Here is a 15060-nt window from a genome sequence, read left to right as displayed (position 1 = left end):
GGAACTCCTTGTTCTCAGGACCTGCGCGTGCATGGCTGCTGTTGTTTTCCCCAGACAGGACCTCATGTAGCTCAGGCTGGCCTCACGCTTCATCTCCTACCCTACTGGTTTCCACTGCCCAAGTGCTACCCATAGTGGCCATGAACCACTATGCCTGGACCTACATCTACACATTTTATATTCACTCTCGTATATCATGTGTGGAGGTCAGAGGACAGCTCTGTGGCAGTGGCTCTCTCCCTCTCCCTTTATGTGGACTCTGCAGATTGAACTCCGGTTGCTAGGCTTCCAGAGCAAGCATCTTTACCTACTCACCCATCTTACTGGCCCTGCTCCGTGTTCTTTAGAGGAAAACCTCAGTGGCAGGAGTGGCCCAGTTTGACAGCTTTGCAAGTGTTACTGTCTGGCTGGTTTCTCATACCTACTTTCATATCACTCTGTTATGACAAGTGTTTTGGTGTAGGTGTGTTACCAAACCCACCTGTGGCATTTGCAGACATTCATCTCTGATCTGGACCTAATCTCAATAAAGTGGCATGTCCTTAAAGCTCACCAGCAAACTGATATCTAAACGTGAAGTAGCGTACCCTTGACACATGCATGGACTAATGTCCCTTACCCTCCCACACATTCATCTCCTGGCTGTATTTGGTGTGGTAATAAAAGAGTTCATCTGAAAAGAACTGGCTCACTGAGTTCTGTGATGTTCTCCATGGTGACACGTTTCAGCATAAAGTACCCAGAGGTCACATTTGTTTAAGGCCTGAAAAGCCACCAAACTCAAGTCTGCAAACAATTTTTTCCCCAACATTCCAGTGACAAACACTGTGGTTTTTTGTTTTGTTTTGTTTTGTTTTTTTTTTTAAGTGACAGCTGACAGACTCCATGTCACTTTGGGAGGGGTCTGTCTGTGGCTCCCAAGAAGTCGTCAGCTCTCAGCTCCAAACTCTGCTTTCCTCCGAGGCACACCTCTCACTTTGGTATGCATTAGGAATGTTCTATGTGTATTCCAGTTTCATCACACGGGATGATAGAAAACCATGTGTAACAAGGTTGATTCAGTGAAGTTAAGCTGGGTGTGGTGGTAGACCCCTGCAATCCCAGACCCAGGAGGCTGAGGCAATAACATTGAACTCTGGCTCCCACACCTGGCTATACACACCCACATGTATACATGTTCTTTCCCCAAGCATGTATGAGCTGGGAAACCCTTTTGCTGGGCGTGGTGTCCTGTGGTGGTTTGGGTGAAACGTGCCCCACAGTCTCAGGCTTGGTCTCTAGAGAGAGACCCTGCACAGGTAGGGTTACGAGGCCTGGTCTTGCTGGAAGAAGGATGTCCCTGGGGATGGGCTCTGAGGTTTCAAAAGCCACCAGCCATTCCCACGCTGCTTGCTGCCCTGCTTGTAGTTCAGGGCAAGCCTTCTCTGCTCTTTCTGCTGCCTTTTCTTCACCGAACCCTTCCTTCAATAAGCTGCCTTGGTCATTGCGTCACATCATAGCGATACAAGAGCAGTTAAAACATGGCCCAAAACCATAATCCAGGTTATTAAAAAAGCAGAGGCAGGAGCAGCTGGACAACTCAACAGGGAGCCTGTTTCAAAATAAAAGTACTAGAGAGAAACTTCAAGTGTGAAGCACTTGGCTACACACACACACACACACACACACACACACACACACACACACACACGCACACTCGCATGCTCACGCACATGCATGCTCACACACACACACACACACACACACACACACACACACACACTCGCATGCTCACGCACATGCATGCTCACACACGCACTCACATGCATGCTCACACACATGCACACACACACACACACACACACACACACACATGCACACACGCACACGCGCACTCTTGTGGTCCTGGGGTTAAATGCTGAACCTTAGGTTCTACACATGGTATTTTGACAGAGTCTGAATTTTAAAGATAAAAACAGCCTTGTTAACTCCCCATTCTCTTTCCTCTAACTTAATTGTAAACAATGCATTAAAAAAAGGCATCGAGTCAACAGAACATCAAGTGTTTTACCTTAGGGTGATGGGCTCGGTGCCTGCGGTCTACCGTGACATCTCCTCTCTGAATGGGCGAAGACACTTCTGACCTGTATGTGCGCTGTGGGGAGAATGCCGGGTAAGCGGCTACCGACCCGTGGGAAGGAGACGTGGGGATGGAGTGCATCGTCTGGTCAGAAACCTTCACCATGGCCTTAGGGCTGCCCAGGCAGCTGTGCCGAGGAAGGGTGCTCTGCTTGTGGTAGAACTGGCGCTGCTGCCACTCATACAGCTGCCACATGGTGTCGTCCCTCATGGACCGCCTCTTCTCTTCCGGGCCAGGCCCAGTCTTCTCGTGGCCAGACAGGGTCACACTGCAGATACTCTCAGGTCTGGTCTTGCTGTTTCTGGGGAGTGTTCGGTAACCTTCAGGGTAGCGGGCCACAACCTGGGCTCGGTGGCTTGGCATATTCCTTGGCAATGTTTGGTAAGAAATTACTCTAAAATTAAAAAGAAGTTGCAAAAATGAAAGAGATGTAGTAAAATAGAGAGATAGGGAGAGAGAGGGAGCTGGTTTTGCAGTTTTAAGCAACACTGTATTTCTGGTTGCCCTGGCAAGTAAATACGTATCAGGCTTTCTTTATTTTTTAAAAGGATGTATTTTAGTGGTAGAGCACTTGTTCTGAATGTGCAAAGCCTTGGGTTTAAACCCAGGACATGACAAAGAGAAGGAAGAAGAGGGAGGGAGGAAGGGAGGGAGGGAGGGAGGGGGGGAGGGAGGACCAGTCGCCAAAGTGTTATAGGACATACAATTCTTCGTCAAAAAGCAAGGTCTTTTAATGACATTCCATCTGCTAATGTAGGACATGAACAGTCTGTAGCAATCATGTGTGACTTAGTTTCACAAAATGCATTTGGTTTAATGCAGAACCATTTACCCAACTTCAGTTGATAATAATAATATTCAAGTCTTTAATCCCACAGTTTGATGGGAAGAGATAGGTGGATCTCTATAAGGTCTGGTCTACACATTTGAGACTGTCTTTAAAAACAAACAAACAAAAAACTACAAAAACCCAAAAACAAAACCAAACCAAACTCCCAAGATATAAATAACATTTAAAAAGGAAATATCCAAGAATTAACCTCAAGTCTTCTCATTTGTCTGTGCAACTAGTTAGATAATAAGACCCTTTCTTAAGACAAACAAAAAACAACAACAAAACCCAAAAACCCACACCCAAAGCAACCAAACAAAAGAGTAAGACTAAATTTCAAGTATTCATCTTACGCTACCATTCTGTGGTGCATAAATTTACATCCTAAGACAAAGTTACTGTGATTCAATGAAACAGGAATGGGAAAGGAGGATTCCAAGAATGAGTCCCTGCCCATCTTCCAAGGGCTGTACTCTCCCACAGAGCACAATCCAGGTGTTCTGTGCACAACTGCACTGACTTTTGCTGCCTTCTCCTGGCTGTGTTTGCTGGCATGCATGTGTGCATCACAGGACCCCCTGGAAATGCAGTTGAGTGCTTGCTGCTATTCTAGCATCCATATTAGGTGACTGACAACTGTCTGATCTTCTGGCCTCTTTGGCAGCCCCCCCCCAAAAAAAACATGACATGCCCGCAAGTGAAAATTAAGCGGGCAAACCTGGTCTGCCTCTCACCCAGCTGCGCATGGCAGGTGTATGTACCCTAGTTCTTTTGAAAAAAAAAAAAAAAAAAGACACCCCCCCCCCGCCCCTGTGCACTCCCTCCCTTCCCCTGAAGGGCAGAGAAGACTTTTCCTGTCTCTTTCCCCTTCTGTCCTCTCTCTGTCTCTGTGTGTCTTTACCTCTTTTCTTACCCACCCCCCAATAAAACTTTCAATGAGTCTTGTGTACAGGTGTCTGTCCCCCCCACCCCCACCCCCGCCGCAATCCTCGAGGTCCCAGGGGCCCGGGGACCAGCAGCCACCTGCGGTCCCAGCCCGCGTGTGCAGCTTTATTCCTAACATGAATCCTTTAGCGATTCTGCTTTCTTGCCTACAAGATATCGGATCATGAAGTCGCCTAGAGCTCTAAAGTTACATTCCTCATTAATATTCAGACCAATCCTGACCCCTTCAGTCATCCTCCCTTCATCACTTTGCTTCCTCTTCCGTATTTTCACCGTCTCCTCTTAAAAGCTGCAAAATGGAAGGAAATGACCCCCCCCCCATCACTGCATTTAGACCAACCAGCAGGCAGCGCTGGGAGCAGGAAGGGCCTCAGCCAGGGAAGCCGCCCCGCCCCCCCAGACTAACCCAGAAGCAATTCATTTAAGAAATACTACAGAAGCACGGGGGCACATCTAGAACACACCAAAAGGAGCTTTGCGTCAAGAGTGCGGAGTAACGCCACTCCGTGCCCTGCACAGTCACCCTCACGTCTGCCCAGTCCTCACGCGCTACCGACAGAAATGCTTCCCATCCATCGCCTTGGCTAGTGGCCACCGAGTTTAAAATGGTCTTCTGCCTTCTTTGAAACTTGGGGGGTGGGGGGCTCTCAATAGAAATACAAGTTATGAACAAATACATTCATCTTTGTCTCATACACTGTCCAGCATTAGGAAACCTGGGTTTTCAGAAGTACAATTTACTTCCGTGCTTTTGTTCCAAAGAAATTCAAATGAAGCCCTGTCAGGGCTTAAGGAGCAGGCACAGTGACCCGCCCTGGGGAACAATGATCAGCTTAGGGAGCCAGCACTGTGAGCCCAGGCAGCAGCAGCTGCCTGGGAGCCACCCGCCCGGGGACAATGACCAGCTCTGCTAGGCACAAAGACACTTTGCAGCTCTGTGCAGAGGCAGCTCGCTTGGGGCAGGGGGTGGGAGTGGAGGGGCGTGCATACAGGCGGATGGGACCTACCATCACAGGGAACATTAAACTTCCCCTACTTTCTACGAGGGTCTCAGTAATTAAAGAAAGCCTTTCAAGAAAACAAATCCAAACAAACTAACAAAACCAAAAACCCAGTTATTTCCTTATGATGTTTCCTTTCACCAATAAGTTTGCAAGTGATTTTTTTTTTTTTTTGGGACAAGGTTTATTTAGGAACATAGATGATACTTTTCAAAGATTTAAAGTGGCCTTGAGCCATTTGAAAAGAATGTGACACAAACACTCAGGGGAACCTAAAGAGAAAGATGCAAAAAAAGCCCTTGTCAGCCATCCAGGGGTCTGCATTCAGAAGAAAAGGCTAGAAATGCTCCCAGGGGCTGCGAACATTCACTGATATTTCAGATGAAGACATAAATTCCAGGTACCCGCTACCCTCTCTACACTTTTAAGCTCAGGGAAGAAATGCTTTATTTGAGGCAAAGATTTTTCTTTGAAGTGAGATCTAAGTTGAGAGGAAGCTACTTGGCAAACCTCCAGTCTAAATTACTTCCGGAATGTGACCTGTGGCACCTCTGGACACACTCAACCTCAAAAACACTTCCGGGTTTTCTGTCAAATCAAATTTTACTTATTTGTTTTCCTACTGACAATGTATGACTTGATTTGTCTTTGTAATTTCATCCAATAAATTCTATTTTCTCGCCCACATATCAAGTGATTTGCTTAAGTATGACTGTGGCCAATATGGAAGAAAAAGTATTACCTCGCTTTTTCTATAATGTGTAATTCCCTGATAACTGGTTAATTTGAACATTTAAGTCATTTTGAAAAAAAAAGGGCAATAATCAGCCAGTATACAAATATACATAAAACAAACATATATCATGGAAATGCTAAATCAAACCGAGTGTGTGTGTCATTGCAAGTCACTTGCAATTCTGACACGGTTTTGCAGGGCAGGTGCAGGGCTGCGACCTTTAATCTCAGAGGCAGAATCGGGTATCTGTAAGATCCTGGCCAGGCCAGTAAGAGGTACACAGTAACACCCTGTTTCAAAAATGGATAAACCAATCTGTCTTACCAATTTTCAAGTACATAATTCATTGTTACAACTCAAGCACTATGCTGTACAGACTCTACAACTCACAGATTTGAAGTCACTATTATTCACTACTCTCTCTTGTGAAAGCCTGAAAAATGAGCACTCAGGACAAGAAAGATGGGTGTGTGTTTGCAGCCTTGGGAGAGTTAACAAGCCGGGGTACCAGGGCTGCAGGGCCACACCCCTGGAGACAGCCTCCCACTGTAACTGAGCAGGACGACAAAGTATCGTCACACCTCACCAGTCAGCAGTGAACCAAAATGTCCCTCAAGCCATGCTTTCTTTTCTACTAATGAGAAGTGACAATAACAATTATATTACAGAGAGATCCGCATGAAAATCAGGACACACCCATAGTATAGACTATTATCAAAATAAAGCATGTAGGGGAACGTGGAAAATCCACTGGCAGGGCTGGTGCCCGTGCCTAGTCCCAGCACTTGGGAGGCAGAGGCAGACGGATCTCCGTGAGTGCAAGGCCAGCTTACTCTACAAAATACAAAATACTTATAGAAATGTAAAATTTGTTTACTTTTAATGGTTGGGAATCAAATCCATTGCCTTATGCATACCAGGCAAGCACTCTACCCACTGACTATATCAGTGGCCCAGAAAATTTACTTATTGTTCAGTGTTTTCAGATGGGTTTCACTACGTACTGGCTGACCTTGCTGCACTCAAAGCCATTTACCTGTCTCGGCCTCCAGAGCGCTGAGATTACATGAATCAGCACCACACCTGGCTTGACGTTTTGAAATGTACCTACTTCCCGGGATGAATTCCCGATAATCTTTGCAACCCTGCCCCCTGCCATTTCTTATTTCTTAAATGTTTGTTCTCTGAGGTCCTCTCTCCTTTTATTAAAATTAAGGCAGGGAGTTACTACACACTGGTGATATCTGAACCATGTTCAAGTTTAGACTGCTCTCGGGAGACACAGGGTCACAGGACCAGGTCTCTCTTCTCTCACTTCACACGTGAACTTTCTCCAAACTACTAGGTTACACCCGAATGACTATAGATACTTCCCACCTGACCTTTCTGAGTGCTGAGACCTTAACCAAAGGCATGTGAGGCCCAAGGACCTACAACCTTGGTCCCATAGCGATTTCTTGGTTTTAACTGTGCAGCTCTTGATGGCCTTGAACTGACCGATCCCCCTGCCTCTGTTCCTAACTACAGGCGTGTGCAACCACACTGGCACCAGGTTCCTTGTCTGAGGAGAGCTTTCGGTCCACAGGGCTGTAGAAGCTGTGGATTAGGGCTGGAGACAGATTTCCACTGGTTCATCACAGTTCAGAACTCTACGTGGAGAGGAGAAATAGGGGCGAAGGTAGAAGCGTACCTTCTCTAAAACTTAATCTCTCCTCTTAATTTCAGCCTGTCCTTTGTCCTGGGCCAGGAAGGATGACTCTTCCCCAAAGCAGAACTATATCCATAGAAACATGACACAGAAAATAAATCTGAGCACTGTGAGCAAGACACAGTAATGACGGTGGGAAATGGAAAACACACTTCACAGCAACCTGCCCCACCACAGCATCAAAGCCACGGGGCCGTCATGCTACGGTACTTACCCTCTGGGCTCTTCCTCAAGACCCCGTCCCTTCTGGACTTTTATCCACTGCTCCAGCTGCTGCATTGAATTCGTTCTCTGGATGACGCGGTCGGCCTCTGTGGCGAGGGGACCTGCATGTGGGTGACTCCCACCCCGGACATCTGCCAAGCCACCGTTCCCTGTTTTGCCATCTGAACTGTTCACATTGATGGGTCTGTAGAGTACATTCGGAGGTGGACAGGCTGGGCCACTTTCGTATTCCGACGGCACAGAGTTCAACTTTACACTGTTGATTTTTGTTAATGGTCTCTCTTGGCCATCCTTCTGGAACCCGTATTTCTCGGCTTCTAAGGCCCTTTTCCCCTCACTTTTGCTTATTTCCTTATTTTTCTGATTGTTTTGGAGCTCTGGTTTAATGAGAACTCTGTGGTTGGGAATGTTATTGGTTTCTTTAGTTGATGCACCTTCAGCAGTAATCTTGTCCACTCTGAAAGCAGAGGAGAAAACACATGGAACAGGTGTACATTACACCTTAGTCCAAACCTAGGAAATACTTAACCTTGATGGGACCAAGCAAACACAGTCAGGGAGCGTAAGCTGGCACACAACCTCAGAGCCGTGGCATTATCATGCAGGTGTAACTCTAGAATGCAAGCAAACACCGTCAGGCAAAACCTATTGAGGCAAGCACCACGTGCCTCTGCCAGCCAAAATCTGGAAACAGAGCAATGCTGTTTCTCACCATTAATGCTCAACCCACACACATTTAAAGCAGCCAGTCAACCGAAACAACAACGTGGCTCTCGGTCATGAGGAGCAGCTCATCAGGAGACAACCATGAGTTTGGCTGTGGAAGCTGTTGCAACAGGGAATTAGAATCTGATGCCGCCACAAAGCTGAACTGTGTGTATGAAAGAGGGCCTGTGTGTGGCTCTGTTCTGGAGAGATCGTCACTGGTTAGTAGTCCAGGGTGGCCTCAGCCCTAAAGTCATCTCCTCAAGTGCTGTGGCTGCTAGCACCACAGCTGTGAAACACCATCCCCAGATGTAGGCCTGGCTGGGTGGAACGCAGAGATCTCTCTGCTTCTGCCTGGCATTGAAGGTGTGTACCAGCATGGCCAGCTTCAGTGGGGTCTTCTTACTAGCTGCTTCTGTGGGCACGCTACAGACGCTTATACTGCCTCAGTTTCCTCTCTGGCTCTTCAAGCAGCTCGGCAGAACCGGTGTGTCCAAGAGAAGCAATGTTTACCAACCCTGCCTGTGGGCCACCCGAGTTTACCACTCCCTTGCTACAGCTCCTTCTGATGACAAGCTGTCTTCCCGAGCTAGTCATATCTAGGCTTTGATGAACCGGCCTTCCTTCCACAGGAACTCACAGAACTGGCCAGCCTCTGCAACAGCACACTGTGGCTAAGTTCTGCAACGTGTGGAAAACACGTTCACACGTATGTGGCTACACCCAACACTCAGCAAGGAAATGTAGACACTCTGGGATGGGGCTCTAGCAAAACTGAAATCATGAACCTCTGCTTCTAAATCAACGTAACAGCAGACACAGGGCAGTTTACAAAGACCCACTGCCACTGTGGGGCTCCTTCCCTTCAGACAGGAAACCATTAAGAAACTGACAACAAATGTTCATGGACACCTTCAGGGAGGAGTTGTTGAAAACACAGAATACTAAGTCCAGGCAACTGTAGCTACTGTTTTAGACTAAAACTGTAATGATTCCTCCCCCCAAAGATTTATCATTGAGAAGCGTAAGCATGCGGAGACTCTTCTTTTTTCTTTCTTTTTTGGGGGGGGGAGGAGGGAGGGAGTTCAAGACAGATTTTCTTTGTGTAGCTCTGGCTGTCCTAGAACTCGCTCTGTAGACCAGGCTGGCCTCGAACTCACAGAGATTGCCTGTCTCTCCCTCCAGAGAGCTAGGATGAAAGGTGCGCACCACCACCGCCTGGATGCAATGACTCTTGCTTAATTAAATGGAACAAAACTGACTTAGAATACTATGAGAACATAGCCATGAGAAATATACCCGACTTAAGAAAGTGACACTTAAGCCATGACTGGATGATACTGGAAATTACTCTGGCCATTAAGACAAATGGCAGGGGTTCTCCAAACCAAGAAACAGAGCTGCTACCTGAAGACAGGTGTGGGAATGTCTACTGTGGTGATGTATTGTTTATGATTTAATAAAGCTTGCCTGGGAATCAGACTGCAAAGCTGGCCCACACTAGTTAGTTATAGAGCTGGCCAGTGATGGGCACACCTCTAATCCCAGGGCTCAGGCAGCTGGATCTGTGAGTTCAAGGCCACCCTGGGTCACATGAGAGTGAATCAGTCTAAAAGAGAAACAGAGCTCACGCCTTTGATCCCAGCACTAGAGAGGAAGGTAAGGAAGAAGCAAAGGGTCTCAAGTGACATTCAGTTTCCAGGCACAGGAAGGGCAGGGTCTCCATTTCAGCCTTGGTAGAGGTGAGAGCTACTGGCTGGCTGCTTTGCTTTCCTGATCTTCAGCCTGAACCTCAATCTCTCTCCCTGGGTTTATATTATTCATGCTGTAACACACCTTAACCTCAGTGCAGTCAGGAGGATCAGGGGTTCAAGTGGCTCCTTCTCTACAATGAGTTTGAGGCTAGCATGGGTTACCTGAGATTCTGACTCAAAAAAGAGAGGGGGAAAAAGGAAGGAAGGAAGGAAGGAAGGAAGGAAGGAAGGAGGGAGGGAAGGAAGGGAAGGAAGGAAGGAAGGAAGGAAGGAAGGAGGGAAGGAAGGAAGAAAAGAAAGAAGAAGAGAGAAATGCATTGTGACCCAGCGGTCCTACTACTGGAAACCCATCCATCCAGTCAGTATATTGAGGGGATTCCTGAACTCTGAACTCACAATCTTCACAAAAGGCAACAGAATGATGTATATAATGTACATTTAAGTGGATGGATAAATTATTTGTAACACACACACAGGGCCACATAAATATCTGAGAGATCATTATGCTAGAGAAATAAACCTGATTCAGAAGGATAAAGCTCATACCCTCTCATTTACATGAAGAACCTAGCAATACTGACCTCCCAAACACAGAAGAGTGGTTACCAGAGGGATACCAGTAGTTCCCAGGGAGGGGTAGGGAGGAGTAGCCAGAGAGAGGATAACTGGTACAGCTTAATAGGAGGAGACAATGCTATATATTAATAGCACTGTAAGGCAACTATGGCTGACAACGATTTTTCAAAATAACTAGTATAGATTTTTAATGTCCCAGCAAACAGAAATCACCAAAGTCTGAGATGACATCTATGCTAATTACCCCAATCTGATCACTGAAGTGTATGCACGTGAAATGTCCCATGCATAATTACTATACTGTAGTAATATGTGTAATTACTGTATGTTGTAGGTATAGTTTAGTGAAAGAGATTGGATGCTTGCCTAGCATGAGAGAGACCTAGCACACGCACACACGCATGCACGCACACAGTGAAAACGCCAAGGGGGGCTAGAAAGAGATAGTTCAGTGGTCAAGAGCATTTGTGACTCTTGCAGAGGTCTCGGGTTCAATTCCCCGCACTGACATGGAAGCTCACGACTGTGTAATTAAACACTAGTTCCCTGGCATCCGATGCCCTCTTCCGGCCTCTGTGAGCAGCAGACACATTTACAGTAGTACACTGACACACATACAGGCAGGCAAAACACCCACAATATGCCAAGAGACGAAAATTATTCAGAGAAAGTATATTAGACTTATACTTTTAAAATGCCATCATCTATCTTATACACACTATAGTTTCTGCTTCTACCTCCCAGGTGCTGAGATTACAGGGGTATGCCACCTGCTTGGCTCCAGCTGTTAGAATTGTAAATTCAACAAAAGTATAATATATAGTATAGAAACTACTTGAAAATAAAATACTCTTTTATTTGTATATTCATGTCTGTATTTTAAAAAATTACTAGAAGCTTTACTTACAGATAAACTTGCATTGATTTTTCGATTATTTTTTAAAGTACAAGGTGACAGAGAAGCCATATTAAACCCCATTCTGGTTCTCTCTCAATTTAGTATGGTATGTGGGTGGGTATGAAGTATGTGGCACAGGTGACTTCTCATTCTCTCCATTTATTATTGTTATCATTATCATCACTTAGGGGTCTCTGTGTAGCCCTAGCTGTTCTGGAACTCACTCTGTACATTAGGCCAGCCTCAAACTCAGAGATCTGCCCACCTCTGCCTCTGCTTCCTAGGTGCCGGGATTAAAGGTGTGCTCCACCATTGACTGGATCTTTATTATTTATTATCAGTGTGTGTGCATACGTATGAGTGGGACATACACGCCCAGTGTACACAGAGAGGTGGAAAGGCAATACTGTAGGGTCACTTCCTGTCCCCATGGGCTCTGAAGACTGAAGTCAGGCTTTCGAGACAAACACTTTTACCCAATCTCAACACTCACTCACTGGTCCCAGCTTGGAAGCGTGACCATCGTTCCTCCACCATCCAAGTGCTGGGATCAAATATCTCAAGGACCAGGGCTATGGCTATGGTATAGTGTAAGGGCCATGAGACCTATCCAGGGTCCCCAAGGTGGGAAGGAGGGGGTAAAAGATTTCTATAGAAACCTCACACACAATCTGAGGGTCGCATTCTTTATTTCCCGTGCTCTTTACTGTTCTGTTTCTACTCTAATAATCCTGTCCTGCTTCTAACTTCTCTGCTTCTTCTTCTGTCTTCCTCTTCTATTCTAAAATCTCTTCTCCTTCAGGAGCCTAGAAGTGATTACAGCTGAGCCATTTACCACAAGGGTCCAAGGCCACAGGAGGGTACAGTGCCCGTTGATAACTTTAAGACACAGATCTATCATTGTTAGTAGAATGGCAAGTGAAGAATTAGCATGCTGTTCTTGGTACCCTTGGTAGACATCTGTGACTCTGACCTTGTGCAAGCTGTGAAGTTTTCTGTTTACAAAAAGCTTTTAGCCTAGTCTGAACTTGCTCTGAGGTGAAAGTGAGCTAATTGTGTGCAATAGTCTGAGCAAGAGAACAAGGCGGGCTGTTAAGAGTCCACAGTCCCTGTGTGACAAACAGATGCAGTTATGAAGTGTATTCCAGCATATGTCCTAGATATCAGAATTATACAACACAGTAAACAATTAATACACTGTGGTGCTGTGGAAAGGGTCCCCAAGCTGTGACTGAAAGAGCTCTTGACACAGGAAGTCTGCAGTGGAGACAGCTGCCACATTCAGAAGGGAGTATCTCTCACAGTCTATCTCTGATGGACTCACCCCCAGAAGCACGCTCAGCTCTCACGGAATAATTTTGTGCTAACAGTACAGCACTTGCCTAGCACTCACACGGCTCTGGGTCTGACCTCTAGCTAGAGGCAGGTGAATCCCTTTGAGTTTGAGGCCAGCTTGGTTTGCACAAAGAATTCTAGAACTTCTAGGGCAACAGAGAAACCCTGTTGTACCAAAAAAGTACAAATATTGTAGAAAGCCTCAATTTAGTCTTTCACACAACAGCCAAAAGGCCACTAAATGTACTCTGAAATAGTGTGCATGATGCCATGGCTTGATCTCTAACTGGGAGACTCGTGCACGTGCAGACCTTTAAATGTGCACAGTAGCAGCTTTCTTACATAAGATGTGAACTTAATTATCATTGACCAGAAACAAAATTTAATTACATTACAAACTTGAAACTACAGGAATTTGTAAAAAGTGTATTTCCCAGCAACTTGGAGGCAGAGGCAGGTGGATCTATGGGTTCAAGGCCAGCCTGGTCTACAGAGGGAGCTCCTGGACAACCAGGAAGACTACACAGAAAAACCTTGTCTCCAGGAGAAAAAAAAAAAAAAAAAAAAAAGCCATATTCATTCAACTCCCATTTCTGCAGTTGAGAAACAGATATCCTTTGGCTAGGTCTGCTTCTTCTTTGAGGCTGTGTGCGCCACTGCCCAGAGGTGCGGCGTGTGACCCATGTATGGGGGAGGGCACGGACTCACAGCAGCTGCCCCCCTTGCCACCGCATGAACACTGTAGTGCATGCATGCATGTTCGTGTTAATATGACCCATTATCTTCTAGCAGGGAAGAAAATAAACAACTCTAGCGAGAAATCTGAGTACCACAGTTTTAAAGGAAAGGCACAACTCACCAAGTTATTAATATTGGAATAACCAGAAAATAACGAAATAAAACTCACCAGAAACTGTTATTTATTTACTTCCCAAGTACTAAAAACATGAAAACACAATGAAATCAAGTTCTATGATTTAGGCTCTTAAAAAAAAAAAAAAAAATTTCTCCCACGTAGCACACAAATCTGCATAGTTTGAAGGTAATAAAAAGATGTACTCACCGGAAATTAAAGGTAATTCTGTAAGGAGAGAGAACACTCAGTTTGAATGTTAGGATTCTAGAGTGGCCCCCGGACAGAGACAGATGAAAATGAGGCAAGAAGACAGGGGAATAAAAACACAGGTGGGGTCTCCCGTCGGGGAAGACACTGCAGGCCTAGAACCAGGACCAGGCCGGCCGAGAGAAAGGCATGCGCACACAATGGCATTGCAAGGCAGGCGTAAATGAAGTTGGGAGGATTGTGGCTTCCCTGCAGGGCTGTACCTTTTCACAGGCTCCGTCTGCACTAGGGCAGCATCTAACATGGCCTTCATCCACAGCTCCATCTCCTTTCCTGTGTCGGTGCAGAAATAATAGGTCCGCATGTTTGGATGGGCTGCCTGAGTGAAAACGACACCATCACTTTATCATGATATGCAATTCTGAAAGAGAAAAGGGAAAACGTGGCTCCTTATCTATCGTTACTGTGAAATTTGAAACGTATGCTTGTCTTTCATGTAAGACACATACATGACTTAAGGAAGAATATACCACCTGCCCCCAGCAGCCACAACATTAATTAATGTTTAACATTTCTTCAGTTGCAGTTACTTCAAAGCTACAAAAACATGTGCTCTAGGAAGGTTGTTCAAAGTACAGCTGTGGGATCTGTCCCATGCACTCAACTCTAGCCATTTTAATTTGGTGCAGTTAATACTTTCCCATTCGAGGACAATATTTCTAGCCAGGCATGGCATTTGGCAGGCGGAGGCATGACTCTGAGGCCAGCATGGACTACATGGTGAGTTCTAGGACAGCTGATCTGGTGTGGAGACCCAGGCTCAAAACACAGAAAAGGAAACAACACAGAAGTAGGGTATGTTTAGAGTGAGCAGCAATAAAATGAGCGTTCATGCCATGTCTTCAGAATACATACAATCCACACAAGGTCCACAAGCACTGACCACTGCACCGTCATGACTAACACATCCCCACGGCGAGGTCAGAGATGACTGTGAGCGCCGGTGGATTCTTTGGTTGTGGGTTTTGGTAAAATGCATGAACAACACAGCCCACATGTGTGATCAGTGGGAGGAACTGGGCTGCTGGTGGGAAGATCCTGTTCCCTCCGACACGACGGAAGCAAAAACAGTCACACAGCCGCCCCGCCATGCTTTAATTCAG

General features: G+C 46.0%; 1 protein-coding gene across 12 annotated transcripts in view; it reads right to left on the bottom strand.

Annotated features, from left to right (window-relative positions):
• Plekha5 (pleckstrin homology domain containing A5) overlaps positions 1–15060 on the bottom strand; it is a 152784-nt gene that overhangs the window by 45202 nt on the left and 92522 nt on the right. For 9 of the 12 annotated variants that reach the window (XM_051173414.1, XM_051173418.1, XM_051173415.1 and 6 more), the window contains 4 exons: positions 14161–14276; positions 13898–13915; positions 7556–8023; positions 2051–2513 (listed from right to left, as the gene is read on the bottom strand). In XM_051173414.1, the coding sequence (XP_051029371.1) occupies positions 2051–2513; positions 7556–8023; positions 13898–13915; positions 14161–14276 (1065 nt within the window). The remainder of the gene's footprint in view (positions 1–2050; positions 2514–7555; positions 8024–13897; positions 13916–14160; positions 14277–15060) is intronic. The other 3 variants (XM_051173416.1, XM_051173417.1, XM_051173421.1) reach the window with 1 other exon arrangement.

This window comes from Phodopus roborovskii, unplaced genomic scaffold, assembly GCF_943737965.1.
Source record: "Phodopus roborovskii unplaced genomic scaffold, PHOROB, whole genome shotgun sequence".
Classification (NCBI taxonomy): domain Eukaryota; kingdom Metazoa; phylum Chordata; class Mammalia; order Rodentia; family Cricetidae; genus Phodopus; species Phodopus roborovskii.
This window is presented reverse-complemented; position numbering and strand designations above follow the sequence as displayed.